Genomic DNA, 15,209 nt, shown 5'->3' with positions numbered 1-15,209 from the left:
ACGTTATGAATGAACCGATTCTCCAAGGCTCAGCTCATTTCTTAGCACCAGATGCTGGAACTGCTTCCTTCTCCTTAATTAGTTTCCTCTCCTGAACTGCTGCCCAACCCTGCATTCCTCACTTAGGGGGACTAAAAAGGGGGAGAAAAGAGGTGCAGACTCATTGACCTGTAGTTCTGCTCTCAGTCCAAACTTCCAGATCTCTCAGCAGCCACTCAGAAATTCACAGCCCGGCTACACTTTCAGCTAGTCCCTGGTGCTGTGACTTGAGTGTGCACACTGTCCCAGGAAACAAGCATTTAAGTGTGAGGCTGAGACTCAGGCACTATAGTCCTTCACTTCTCTACTGATAGTATCCAAGCCTTAGCTCTTCAATTAATGGCTTATCCTCTACTTTGGAGATGAGGGTACAAGACTATACTTTATACCTGCTCAGCTCCAACTTGAACTTGGGGGGAAGAACACTGTAGCTACCCAGTCCTCTTAGATGATGAGGGTTCCATTACCTCATGGGGCAAGTGTGGGGGTGGGGATGAGGGTGAGGGCTAGACACAAGATAGAAGAATGCACCGTGGCTCTGTTCCTAAGTCTCTCTCCTTCCTACATCTGCAGCTAAGTCACTGTAAAAATCAAGTAAATCTTATAATTTAGAATATAGTTAGTTTTATCTACCCTTTTAGCTTGAAATTCTTCTGATGACAATTCATTTTTTAAAAAGCTGAACTTTTCTTTTTCACAATGTAAGTCTTAATCTAATGATAATATTTACACAGTGGGCTAGTTCTCCCCACACTTTTATGCCCATTCACTGTGACTGATAATGGAGTTAGTCATGGACCCAGCCTCTCACCTGGACCATCTCCTCTCCATCAGAAACTCCTTAAATGCTACCTCAGTCAGTGTTTGTCTAAGAGACTTGTCTTTCCACAAGAATCCATGAATGAATCTTTTGTAGACACCCGGGTCTTTGATTTCAGTTGGGACATGTTAACAGCCATTTCATTAAAAATGAGGGACCTTGTCTATTCGACCTAACCTTTTCTTGTTTTGAAGGGTACAGCTGGAGTCAATAGAAAATAGGATGCTCAAAGGAATTTCCATAATAGCACCTAATTCTTTTTTTTTTTTTTTGCTAATATCATAAAGTGATCCAATGAAATATCTAAATGGTTTTCTTTAAACTATTATGCTAATAATAATAATGATAAAAAACAGAAGTTGCACCTCTTCAACTATTAATGCTAAGTGATGGTTTAGATAGTAATTTTTTTAAAAAAAAATGAAAATAGATCCTTTTTTTGCAAAGCAATTAAAAAATCATTTGCTGGCACATCTTCAGCCCGAGGGATTTTTTTATTGTTATTTTTATACTTAAGTGTAAAATTTATTGAAAACATTTTCCCATAAGATAGCCCAATAGGGAGATGTTGTTGTCTTAAGTGCACACTGCATGTAGAAACCATCAACATGCGATGAGGCTCACCTTATAAAGAATTGAGTCACAAACACAGAAAATGTCAATGATAACAGGGTTTTCAAGCAGTGGGAGAAGATGATCAGGCATTCCTTGCCAAAAATGTAGTAAGAAATGTTGGATCTGTTGGTAGGGGAAGGGGTACACATAATTAATATCTTCACTCTACATGAACACACATATAATATAATCAAGAAAATGTTTGTGATCACCCTTACCTCTTCGAAGTTTCCATTAATTGCATTATCCAGAACACACTGGCAGTGAGTTTTATACATCATAATGAGAGTGTCTACCTATTCAAAGAAGTGACAGCTTAAATTAAGAATATTTTCAACTCTTTTTTAATAACAAAGGAAATCAAATAGTTCTGTGTTACCAAATGGGACAGAGGGGGAAAAAAGAAATAGCATTAATATGTTGGTGAAATTTCTGCAACACTTTTTTACCTAAAGTAAAACAAAGGAAAATTTCAAGCATAAACACTTGAAAGCCTCCCTCCCCATTTCTAAATCAGTAATCTAGTAGTTTGATCCCATAAATGTCAGCTTCTTATTTCAACTATCTGATTTCATTGGTGTGGTTATTCCCTCCACTAATGCAATTCATCATCCCTCTATAATTAGTAGATGGTCTTCAGGGATTATTGTGGCTAAAACATTCATTACCTTGCAGTCAACCTTGAAATAAAGGTCTCCAAACTGAGTGAGGCTGGTTGCATATATAAAATGTTTAATCTATTCTTAACCCCTGAGAGAATCAGTTTTCTCATCTGTAAAATAGAGCTAATAAATTTCACCAGTCATGAATTAATATTTGGTGATGGTTTTGTCAAAAAAAATTTAGGATATAGAATGCTACTTAAAGATTGATAAAAAGTTATAGAATTTGAAAGGATCTTAGAACTGATCTAGTCTATCTTCTTCATTTTCCAGATGAGAAAACAGGGTCAAGGAAATTAAAGTGACTTGGTCAAATACACACATGTAAAGAATGGTAATAGGGTTAAGATTTGATAACAGGTTGACTCCAAATCCAGCAGTCAGTTTAATTCCTTCACATACAAATCATCAGAATTGTGCATTTTTTGACCAACATTTCAATATCAATAGCTCATTTATTCATTTCCAAATTTTGTAAAGACCTTGGACAATGACTACGATTCCACAATCATCATAATTTTGCTTGATGTGACTGAGAGTAGACATTATCATTTTCAAACCATTAGACATGAGCTCAGGCAAAACTTTTTTTTTTAATTAAGGTTATTGAGAGCAAGATGTACATGAATCAGGTTAGGAGGGGTAGCTGCCTTGGGCTAAATTAATCTAAAGGTAAAAAACAGCAGCTCCTCTGCTCAGTCCCTTTCACTGGAGCCATCTTCTAGCTAAAGAGATCCTGGTCCTGACTCTAAAAAAGGTATAGGGGTGGGGGAAGGGGGAATGCTGAAGTCATCCAATTCAATCCTACTTAATCCCATTCTCATCAAAACAAGCAGACAGCTGGGGAGAGGGGCACAGAGAGACTGAGAATGAGAGTCAGGGTCCTCAGCTGCCTGCTAGATACAGGTAGAAAGTGGTTCGTGATAATGCAGGCTCAGTTCTGCTCTGTCCACTTCTAAATGGAAGTTCCATTATTTACATAAATGTATATGATCAGCAGATTCTCCCAATCTGTTTTTGAGTTCACAAGTGAAGGAACTCCTAGGAAATGGAGAGATGAGAGGAAGGTGCTAAAATATATTGCTAATGTATGATGTGTCTTTTCAATATTACCTGCCTCATTGAATTGCTATAAAGACCAAATAAAATATATACATGTTTCTTTCCTTCCTTCTGTCCCTCTATCCCTGTATATATATATGTATATATATATATATATACATATATATATATATATATATATATATATATATATATATATATATATATATATATATATATATATATATATATATATATATATATATAGCCTGAACCTGTGATTTTTATCCATTCCTGGCTTGAAAATTCCCCTCACTATGCAGGTTAGCAATTCAACCCATAATACAACCTTAAGAAAGTTTAGAGCCTGGAAATGTGAAATGTTAAGTAACTGACCGACAGCTTGTATCTATCAGAGGCAATCCCAGTCTTCCTGACTCTAAGGCCTCTACCTGTATTACACCACCATACCTCTGTCATGAATATATGCATATATATTAATTTGGTTGCATAATGTATATTTCCACATGTGTTATATGACTTCCCACCACTTCCATACATGGAGGAAAGCCAGGTAAAAGGGAAACTCCAATATGGCAAATAAATCTATTTCTTCAAGATGATACTCTCAAAGAACAGAGTTTATTTTTTTCCATAGTCTTCTAGCTATGTTTGTTGCAGCTTGTCCAGAGACTGGACTGCCACATTGTTAATTTTATTAGTCTCTCACAAAATCCAAAGTTATAATGTCACTTTCAAACCAGAAATATAGCAGCCTTTAGGTAACAAAATTATTCTCCAAAAGTATACACAATTATGTGAACAAATTGAGAGATATGAACAGTGGTAAGAGAATAAAATCATAGGAAGGGAACAATTCATGAGACTTGATATAAATGCAAAAAAAATTCTCGCAATGAGACTGAGTGAGAATCAATCTAAAAGTTTTTTCAATCTAAACTGAGGGGCAATGGAGGATCAAAGAAGGCATAGGATAAGCCACATGGGATGGATGGGAAAATGGTAGTGTATGGTAAAGAGAAGGAAAAATTACTCAAATCTCATTTTGCTTCTATTTACTCTGCTGTGAAGAATAACTTTTGAACTAGAAAGAACAGAACAAAAAAATAACTAATAGAAAGTGGATACCCAACATAGGTAGTGATATACTAGGAGAAGCAGTATTGAAGGAATAATGGATTATGATGGAGAATACAATACTAAAATTCTGTATTACCTTAGACAAGTAACTTCATCTCTGTTAGCCTCAGTTTCCTTACCTATAAAATGAAGGGGTTGCAGTAGATAGCCTCTAAGGTACACTCCAATTCTAAATCTATGATCCATTGATCTTTGATGAGTTTGTCACTAGACCAATGAACCACTAAGACCCTTTCAGTAATCTTTGAAAGACTATGGAGACTAGAGAAGTTACTGCAGCATTTAAGAAGGGCAAATATTATCCTTATTTTCAGAAAAAGAGAAGATAATGGAATCTGCAAACTACAGATTTATGAATTTAATTTCCTTCAAGGTAGTCTCTGAGGTTACATCTAACTCTGAGATTATTTGATTTTGTGAAAATTATTTTTAATTCTTAATAAATTTCAAAGTAGAGAGTCCTTGTCCACCTGAAACTAACAATGATTTTTACAATGGGTATCCATCTACTTATTCATCTTTTATGCCATTTCTACCTCTATGATATCTCTCCCATCTGTCTTTGTCCTATTCAGATAGCCATTCCTTAGTTCAAGACCTCATCATCTGTCACCTGGATTACTGCAATTCCTTCTTAATTGGTGTCCTTGCCTCAACTTTCTCCCCACTCCAATCCATACTCCATTCAACTGCCAAAGTGATTTTTCCTTAAAATCCTTAGTCCCCCTACTCAGTAAACTCCAGTGTTTCTCTATTGCTTCCAGGGTAAAATATGAACTCCTCTACTTGGCTTTTAAAGTCCTTTAAACCTAGCTCTAACCTAACTCTCCAGTGTGGGCATATATTACTTTCCTAATCTGTATTGTTTTGCTCAGTTGTGTCTAACTCTTTGTGACCCTATTTGGTTTTTTCTTGGCAAAGATACTAGAATGGTTTGCCATTTCTTCTCCAGTTCATTTTACAGATGAGGAAACTGAGGCAAATAGTTAAGACTCTTGCCCAGTGTCACACAACAGATTTTAACTCAGTGACTTCAGGTCTGGCACTCTATCCACTGTATCACCTGGCTGCCCTACAACCCAATCAAACTGACCTCTCTTTTCTTCATACATAACATTTCATTTCCTCTCTCTTTTCCTTTTCTGGAGCAATACCCTATGCCTAGAATTCTCCTCTTCACCTCTATGTCAGAGAATATCTCAATTCCTTCAAGACTCATTCAAAACCATCTTCTACATATTTTCCTGATGCCCTCAATGGCCAGTACCCACTCCCTCAGCTAACTGGTACTTATCCATTTGAACCTTTTTTTCTGTAAATACTCATGTACAGCATGACATAGTGGATAAAGTGCTGTTCCCAGAGACAGAAAGACCTGAGTTTAAGTCTTACCTTTGACATATGCTGGCTGTGTGACCCTGGTGCCTACCTTTTAACTCTACTTATCTCCATACAACTCTCTGTGGTCTGGAATACTTCCCAAAGTTATCTGAAATTATGTTAACTACACTCACCTAAGTACATCCTACAGGCAAATCATCTGAATTGGTTTAATATACTTCAACAATAGATTCAAATTCTAATGAATAATAATAACTAGCCTTTATGTGCAGTATAAGGTTTGCAAAGTGTTTTACCAATATTGCCTCACCAATTCTCACAGCAAAAACCTGGAAGATTGGAGCTATTATTATTCCAATCATTCACTTTAGTTGAAGAGAAAAACAAAATAAACTAAAACCAAAATAGGTAGTCCAATGACACATTGCAGGAATTCTATAGATTTAGCAATCAATGGGGGAGCTACTTACTGGCTACTAGCCAAATAAAAAGCCTGGTTAGACAAACGACTTCAGTGGCCCCAGAATGAGCAGTTGACTGGAGACCTCACTGTATAAGTACAAGGAAATAAGCTATTAGTGCCTACTAACATGTAGATCTCTTCATTAAAATGTACATGGACATGTGTGAGAATATATGCATACATATACACATATATGTATATCACAAATATGAGACTATTAAAGAATTTTAAAAGTGGAAATTACCATTGAAAACATTAAGTCTAACCCCCTTACTTTGCAGTTCTTTAACCTTGACAAGTTGACCTAAATGGAAACTCATTTTTAAACATTTAATATACATTTTGCCAACCCTGGTTAGGTAACAAGACTGAGAAGGTAAATAATTAAACTAAAAGCTGTTAATTAACATTAGTAATAGTTTGCCCCTTTCATAAATCAGTCAATAATGTTTGATTATGCAAATTTATGACAACTATGATATACTCTGAGGACTGAGTCAGGTAATACGGATATCAGTGACTTGATAAAGGAGGGGAAGATGGGAAGCAAGGGAGTGGCAGACAAACTTGAACCTTACTCTCATCACAACAAGCTCCAAGAGGGATAACATACACGCTCAGCTGGGTGAAGAAAGCTATCTTATTCTGCAGGGAAGTAGGAGAGGAAGGGGACAAGAGAATGGGAGGGCTGATAGAAGGGAGAGAGGATTTGGGCAGGCAGTGGTCAGAAGATAAAGAAGTATTTCATATCAATACCTTGTCCTTAGAAATGCATCCTTGGTATACAAGGTGTTGTGCGCTGGGGAACTCTGGAAGAAGTGTCCCAGTTTTGGAGCTGAGTGAATATTTTCTCGTGAAACCACCCTATAATTCAGGGGAAAAAAATAAACATATTGTTATCCTTCACAGAAAGTACTCAATAAACATCCATTGAATGAAGGAAATTGGAAAAGAATATCAGTTATCAAGTAATTGGTTCAAATGTTACATTCAAATAAAATAGAAATATATATGTGTATATATATGTATGTATGTGTGTGTGTGTTGCTCTTTGTCTGCAAACATTGTGAAGGTAGAAGACTGGACCTACATTTTGTACAGGACATCAAATGTGCATGCCAATAAACATGTTGTTTCTATTTACTTATAAATATATCTATATACATTCAAAAAAACCCAAATTTAATGAAAACATAAAAAGAAAAGAAAAATAAATAAATCTGTAGACTTTAGATTTTTTTACTCTGACTTTAAGCTATTTTTATTGGGTTTCACAGTTAATTTAATATTAAAATTACAGAAACGTCACCATGACTTCATTTACAGGAGGGAAAGGGATTGAGATTATTATTTTACTGGTATGGAAAATGTTGCGTGAGAGAAATCCTTCTACTAATGCAAGTTGCTGACTTCTCTGCAACTTTTCATCTTAAGAGAATTATCTAGAGTGTCAAGAGGTTAAACCCAGACTCACACAGCCAACATATGCCAGATGCAGCCTGGGTCTCTATCTACTATACCACGCTACCCTTCTCTAAAGAATATTGCATCTAGAAAGGACTTTGGACATCATCTTTTCCTATTCCTATCTCCCATGCAGCCCAGATACGTCAAGAAACTCGTCCAAGGTTACATGATCATAGTTAGTGACAGCAATGGATTCCAATTTCCTTGCTCCTAGTCTAATGTCCTAAAGAACTTTTTGTTTTTTACTTCCTTCATGTAATTTCTTTCCAATTGAGAGAAAGAGACAGACAGAGAGAGAGACAGGGAGAGAGACAGAGAGAGAGACAGAGAGAGAGAGACTAAGTGACACAGAGATCTAGCTACACACATAGATATCTAGATATACATATATCACATTTTGGGTATAATCAGTGAAACTGACAGCTGGTTCATAACTAGTAAAAAATTATATGGGAGTGTAAAGTATATATACACATCAAATTATAAGGAAATCACATTCAGGAAAACACAAACTATTCCACAGTCACTATCAATGTGACCTTTGACAAGTTGCTTTATTTCTCTTGGCCTCAGTTTTCTCATTTAAAAAAAGATGGGGCAAAGCTATTAGGAGCCCCAAGTGAAAGTGACACCAGATTCATTAAGAGTGGAAAATTATAGGAGTCCAAAGTATATGCACCTAGATTCACATAAGGCACAAACCCTGAAGACCATCTCTCTGAACGGCATTCATGTTTGATCAAGAAAACAACCCCATCAAAATGAAGTCTCCTGGTATATCATGACTATATCAGCCACAGTCTTAGTCTTAATGATATCATCAAGAAATTATTTTTGGCAAGAACAATTACAGCAGCACAGATTTTAAGATGAAGAAGTCCTTAGAAGTCAGGTGGTCCAAGCCCCCTCGTTTCACAGATTAAGAAACTGAGATTCAAAGACAGTAAAAGACTTGTTCATCATGATTCAGGGAATAGAGGGCAGAGCAAGAACTCAAACCCAAGTCCTCTGACTTTAGCTAAACCCAACTCTATTTACATTGTACTCCACAGCCTATAGGTATTAGTAGCTTTCTACGAAAACAATTTCATTCATTTTTTCACCACATCTTTGAATATTTGTTTCAAGATTTTTTTGCACCATGTTTATGATCTTTTCTGCCCCAGAAAAAAATTATTATTCCATATCAATTGGTTATATTTCTACCTTGCCTTATCAATTCCCTCTGCTCCCCAAAGACAGATAAGGTGAAGCCTGAAGACCAGGGAGGGAAAATTGGGTCCCTAAAATGTTTTATAGCTTGAAAATGCTTACCTCATAAAGACCAGGATAATAATTTTAAATATTCTCGACTGTGTATGTGTGTACATCATTTAAAAGATTTTTTCATAAAAAGAAAATGAAATCGATTCATTTTCACAAAAAAAAAAACACATTCTTTTCCACCTATCTTACACATTCTGTTATCTGGAATAGTTGAGAAAAATGGGATATTCTGGTTGATTGGCATTCTCATTATTGAGTTGTCACAGTCACCTTAATGGATGGTAAACTTGGAAAGAATTAGAATACAGTAAAATGCACTTAATACCAAGCCAGTTATTCATGCTACTTATTTCTTTTTTTCTGATTCCAAAGCAGTCCTGAAACTTGCAGTAACCTATGGTGAACAGTACGGACATCAGTTACCAATGCATGGAGAAAGAATGGCAATAGCAGTTCATGGTAAGGAACTCCCTGGAGGAGGAAATGCCTTTCACCAATGCAGAGTGAATGCTTTCTCTGTGATTTACAGTCTTGGATAGTTGCCTAGGGCACTGGGAGATGAATTAACTTGCCCAGTATGTGTCAGAAACAGGATTTGAACCATCTAACTCTTTTGAACTGTCTTCATAGCTTCCAGACTAACTTTTCATCCACTGTGCCATGAAACAGGAAAAAGTAGAGTAAAATAGGAAATTTTGTTAATTAATAGAGAAGCTATTCATAGAATTCATAAAATTTAGACCTGGAAGGGATTTTAGAGATCTAGTTCAGTCTTTTTTTTACAGAAGAGAAAAGTAAAGCTAACAGAAATCCATCCCCTGACATTTTAAAGGTTGTACAGCATATAGGGGGCAGACCTAAGATTCAAACCCAAGTGTTTCTCACTCCACACCTGATGCTCTTTCTACTATGCCATAATGATTCTCCATGACCAAATTAAAGTTTTAGAATACCATCTTTCTTCTCTAATAACCTTTTTTCTAGTAACATTAAGCAAGATAGGACTTAGTGAATTATTTCTAAGAAGTGATATGCCTCATTTTAATGAATAAATAATTCTCTAATTCTAAATACACGTGTGAGTAAATTATAAATTTGTTCAGAAGTGACGCATATTTATTCGAAACTGATAGAGATGGAAATCAATGAAAAGATTGAGTGAGGGAAGGGGAAGCAAATGGGAGAGGTCACTTGGGAATATTCCTACTTGGGTAAGAAGGAAGAAAAGTTTTACCAATGCAATAATGAAAACCAAGAATGTGCAATGCTAGAAGAAAATCAGACCTGAGAAGCAAGAAATGTGAGTTTCTAAAAGGACCAAAAGAAAGCTGTTGTTCTTTTGTTTTCTGTATAAGGAGGTACCAAGTCATTGATTAGAGAGGTGCCTCCTTGCTTACCTAGTGAAGTGACATTTGGACTGTTGTGTTGAGCCTTAAGCATCTCATTACCAAAAGTTGTAAGGAAAGAAAAACAGAATGAGCCTAGAGAAGAGAAACAAATATGATTAGAGGGAGGGAGGGGCTGATTTATGAGGGAAGATTAAAGGAGTTAAATCTATATAGCTCAACTAAGTGATGACTAAGGGAGAATGTGATAACAGTCTACAAATATTTGACAAGCACACTGAGGAGGGGGGATGCACTATTTGGCTTGATGTAGAGTTGTTAAGCTGGCCATGAAAGGATGAAGTTAAAGAGAGGGAAATTCAGATGGAAAATATGACTCAGAAAAGGATGAAATCATGGGAATTTGCCAGGGCAAAATGACAGCTGCATTATTTGGAATCTTTAAAATAAGTCTGAGCCAAGAACTAGAAAATACACTGTTTATGGTCAGTCTTGCTCTGGAGTAGTCCTTTTTTTTTAGCTTCAGTTTTTGGATTGATCCTAGAGAATTTTTTTCTGACAATACCATTTCCATCCACTATGTTATATTGATCTCAGCCTTATTTTGTCCACTTGTAATTTTGATTATTCTACTTTTCATTCTTGTATTTTATTGTGAAGTGATAACATTATGGGGAGGCACTTATTTTCTGATGGCCTAGTTTCAATGAACTGGAATTTTTTTATTTGGCCAATGTTTTACAAGATTTCAAATATCTTACAACAGACAAGACCCTTCAAAGTGAAAGTGAAAAAAGTGGAAAAAAAATCCTTTTTTCCCTACTAGCTTCTAAATTACTAAGAAATAAGGAAACACTTTACTCTGAACTTTTTGGATAACCTCTTTGGAAAGTTTTGATTATCACGGTAACTCCCTCCATGTTCTCATTTATAAAATTATGAAACTCTCCCTCTGCATAGAAATATTGTGTATAAGGTGATATATTGATTCATTTATCATTACTGGCAGCAGTAGTAGTAGTAGTAGCAGCAGCAGCTGTAGTAGTAGTAGTGTAGTAGCAGTAGCAGCAGCAACAGCTATTGTTTTATTCATAGAATCCTTCAAAAAAAGTCAACTGGAGCAGTGGATAGACAGTCAAACCAAGGAGTCAGGGAGACCGAGATGGAAGTCCTGCTTGTGACACATACTGGTTATGGGATTATAAGCAAGTTCCTTAACTTCTCAGTACCCCCAGCTATTCTCTAAGACCACAAAGTTTTAGAGCAATAGCAGAGGGAGTTTCCTCACAAAGATTTCTCTAAACTAATAAACTCTCAGGTCCAGAGGAAAAGAAAGTCCTTCGTGAGAGTTTTATTTAAGACATTTTCACAGATCTAGTTATAGATGAAATTTACCTTGGCCAAAATTCAAAGAACAAAAATCTTAAAAAATAAAAGCTTAGTTTAGAATTTACACTAATAAATATGAAAGATTTCAATTAATAGCCACTATGTATTAAGAGTTTTATTATGTAAGTAGATCATTTTTAAAAGATCTTTTGATATGGTTATTTAAGGAAATACTTTGTGTATAATTTGCCCATTTCTAACCATAATGCTGTATCCTGGAGCAGAAGCTATTAATAAGAACTGACTAATTTTTTCCAAAATCAAGAGAATGTGTAGAAAAAGGTTCCACCTAACCGTTAGATGCACACTTAGCACGTCATACTTCTCTCCTAGTCCCTTAATGGAAGAGCAAAAACAAACAGTTAAATCCTTGCTTTTCCAAAGTACATAAAAGAGTTAATCAAGTTTGCTGACATCCAGGACTAGCTTCAGCATGAATTCCAGGAATGTTGAACTTGATAACACCACACACTCCTTTCAAACTGGCCTTAATGATCCCAGGACTTTGAAATCCCAAAGAAAAAATATCAAAAAAGACCAATTGGGGAATTCCTTTGTTTATTCATTTTAAAGCAAAGTCCCTAGTCTTAAGAATTCCCCAAATATGCCATGAACTCAGGCTGGTAGGGAACCTCTCCCTGTTCAAGAGAGAAGCATAAAGAGATGAACAATCTCCAAGTGGAAAAACAAATGATATGTTTTAATTCAGATGAGATACTGCATGAGGAAGCATTCTGTAAATCCTCAAATCTACACAAACCTAACTTGTCAGTCCCTTCCCCTCGCCCCCTACATTGAGCACTGTGTAGCATACCTATTTGGCAAACCCATTTCTTCCGTCATGTTCCCCTTTGAAAACAAAATCTGATCTTAAATTCTGTTTCAATTTAACAAATTTATATTATCTCACATAAATTGAACACTGGACTTGGCACAGAAGGGGGATAGGAAGATTAAATAAGAAAAAGTCTCTGGACTCACAGAGCTGAAAACAATATCTGAGGAGTCCAAAGCTGTGATTTCATTAGTGCAGGAAGCTTCCACAGTGGAAAACTTTCCCACAGACCCACCCCAATAATCAGCCATAGCATCAATCAACCAGTGGCGCAGTGGAGAGAAAGTCGAGCCTAGAGTCAGGAAGGACTGAGGTAAAACTGGCCTCTTGACATCTTCTAGCTTTGGGACCCTAGGCACATCATTTAACTTCAGTTTACCTCAGTTTCCTCAACCGTAAAATGATAGCACTTAGTTTGAAGAGTTGTATTGAGTTCAAATGAGATAACATTTGCAAAAAGTGCTTAGCGCAGTGCCTGGCCCATAGTAGGGGCCATATAAATGCTTATTCCCTTCCTCTTTTCTACTCACTATCTTAGAATTGCCTGGGGCATGAAGAAATTAGATGACTTGCCCATAGCCACACAGTTACTGTGTCAGAGGCCGAACTTGAATCCAGGACTTCCTGACTCCAAAGCTGTCCATCCCATTCGCTATGACATGCTGCCTCTAACAGAGGGTCAGAGTAGCGTTGATGAAAAATTTTACTTTTCATTAGACACAAAAGGCAGCGCCAACATATGGAAAATATCAAATTGTCCTCTACTATTAGCACTCTCACTAAACATAAAGTAAATTAAAGAAATTATTTTAAATTTAAAATCTGAATCGATGCAAACATCATGCTGCTGAAACACCATATTAAGCAATTTTTTTCCATTTTAACAACTGTTTATCAACACACAAAGAGTTTATTTCATTGATTAAAAAGGGCAATCCAGGGAGTTTTATTATGTAATTGCCCATTAGATATATTTTTTTAAAAGCTTCGATGAAAAGAAATTGGTTCCCTGCAGAGAGACTTCATTTGGCTTCATTTTTCAAGATAACAGACTTGCATCATTTCACTGTCCTAATGGGGTTTCATGATTCTCAGTTCTAGATTGGCTCGTGTACCACATTGCCACCCACTCTTAGTTCTACAGCACCTGTTTCTAATGGCTCTTTAACCTCGGGATAATGAGAGCATTATTATCTGCCTAATTAGCCATGCAGTCTCTAATGGCAGATTAACTGGTTTAGATAAAGGTAGTTTGCTGATATGTTGTTCCACAGGAAAAATACTAACCAAAGAAAAGTGGTACAACATACCAGAGATAAGCAGCATTGGTGGTTTTCAGTAATTACTCTTCCAGATTTCAGGTTTTATTGAAATTCACATATTATGAGCACAATTCAACCCTGTTGCATGAAGCCTTTTTCTTTTACTTTATTTTAGTGGGAGTACTCAGGGGCTTTGTTTAAAAATCTTCAAGTATTTGATCTAAGGCAGGGCTCTTAACCTTTTGTATACCATGGATCCCTTTGACAGATCGGTGAAGCCTATGAACCTTGCCCTCTTCACAGAATCATTTTTTAGCCAAAGAAAAGCAAAGTTTATTAAAGATCTGCCATATTGGGCTGACTCTTAAGAAGCCTCACCATTTGTGAAGCTTATATTGACAAGGGGGACCACATAGAATCTGAGTTAAATTGAATCTAACTCGTGGAGACAAGAAGGATCTTGTATGGAGAAAGACTGTGGGAGGGATCTAGGGGTGGCCTAGTAGTCTGGGGCTTCAGGAAGGTCTTGAGGAGGAGTCTAAGGTGGATCTTGATGGGACTGGGATGATTAGAGGTCAGAACCAAGAGAGTGGGATTTTAATATAAAAATAATTGACAGAAATGTTAAATTTTATTTTGAGATCATAAACAAAAGATTTAACTATTTTTCCCAATCAAATTCATGGATTCCTGGAAATCTATTCACAAATCCTTTGGTATATCCCAAATTAAGAAGCCCTGATCTGAGATACAGATAATTAGAAGATTATCTCTGCAAGAGGCTATGTACTTGGGCCATGAAACAAAACAAAATTTGTCCACGTAATAGAAAGTTTTCTCCCGTCCAAAGCCTGGAGGAGTTTTGATGTTCTGAATTATTCTAGTATATGTTGTTCAGCAACTAAGTTTTGTAATAAAAATGTGAAATACTTTGAAAAGAAATGATGCTTACCTCATTCTTCAGCTTGCTTCCAGAAAACCTTGAAAAATCAATACATTTCCATTAGTTCCAAAAGAACATTACAGTTCTAACATTAGGAAAAAATAAGGGGGCCGATTATGGGGACTGTTAAAAGAGTGACTTCATATCACACCTGGGAAAATGTACACTCTCATACAAAAGTAGTTCTTTGAATATCTTCCCAAAAGGAACCAAGCGCTTTCCTTAACTTACTCAGAACTCAAGGAGACACTTGGGGAAAGGCAGAATGAGATGAAATTAATAGAAGGTGCATAAAGATTCAGGCATAGGAATCTCATCTGAAACTTTTCACATGGGCCTAAGCAGTTTCTGGAAACAACAACAAAAAGCAACTGCATAGACTATTTGCTACATCAAATGGCAAATATTAACATATTACATATTGAAGTTCAGCTCAAAGGCCACCTCTTACCTGAGTCATTTTCTGACTCTCCTCTAGCTGCTAATGCCACCCACAAAATTAGGAATGAAAGGTAGGAACAATCATTCAATAAGCACCTACTCTGTGCCAGATGCTGTC

At 36.3% G+C, this 15,209-nt stretch overlaps 1 protein-coding gene across 1 annotated transcript in view; it reads right to left on the bottom strand.

Moving 5' to 3' along the window:
- The window catches only part of RFX6 (regulatory factor X6), a 70,442-nt gene that overhangs the window by 26,434 nt on the left and 28,799 nt on the right, over positions 1-15,209 (bottom strand). Inside the window, exons 6-9 of the mRNA XM_072643140.1 lie at positions 14,660-14,687; positions 6,899-7,006; positions 1,693-1,770; positions 1,484-1,597 (exon numbers count right to left, since the gene is read on the bottom strand). Coding sequence (XP_072499241.1) covers positions 1,484-1,597; positions 1,693-1,770; positions 6,899-7,006; positions 14,660-14,687 — 328 coding nt within the window. The remainder of the gene's footprint in view (positions 1-1,483; positions 1,598-1,692; positions 1,771-6,898; positions 7,007-14,659; positions 14,688-15,209) is intronic.

Source organism: Notamacropus eugenii, chromosome 2, assembly GCF_028372415.1.
Source record: "Notamacropus eugenii isolate mMacEug1 chromosome 2, mMacEug1.pri_v2, whole genome shotgun sequence".
Classification (NCBI taxonomy): Eukaryota; Metazoa; Chordata; class Mammalia; order Diprotodontia; family Macropodidae; genus Notamacropus; species Notamacropus eugenii.
The sequence above is the reverse complement of the archived record's forward strand: the minus strand, read 5'-3'. Positions and strand labels throughout refer to the sequence as shown.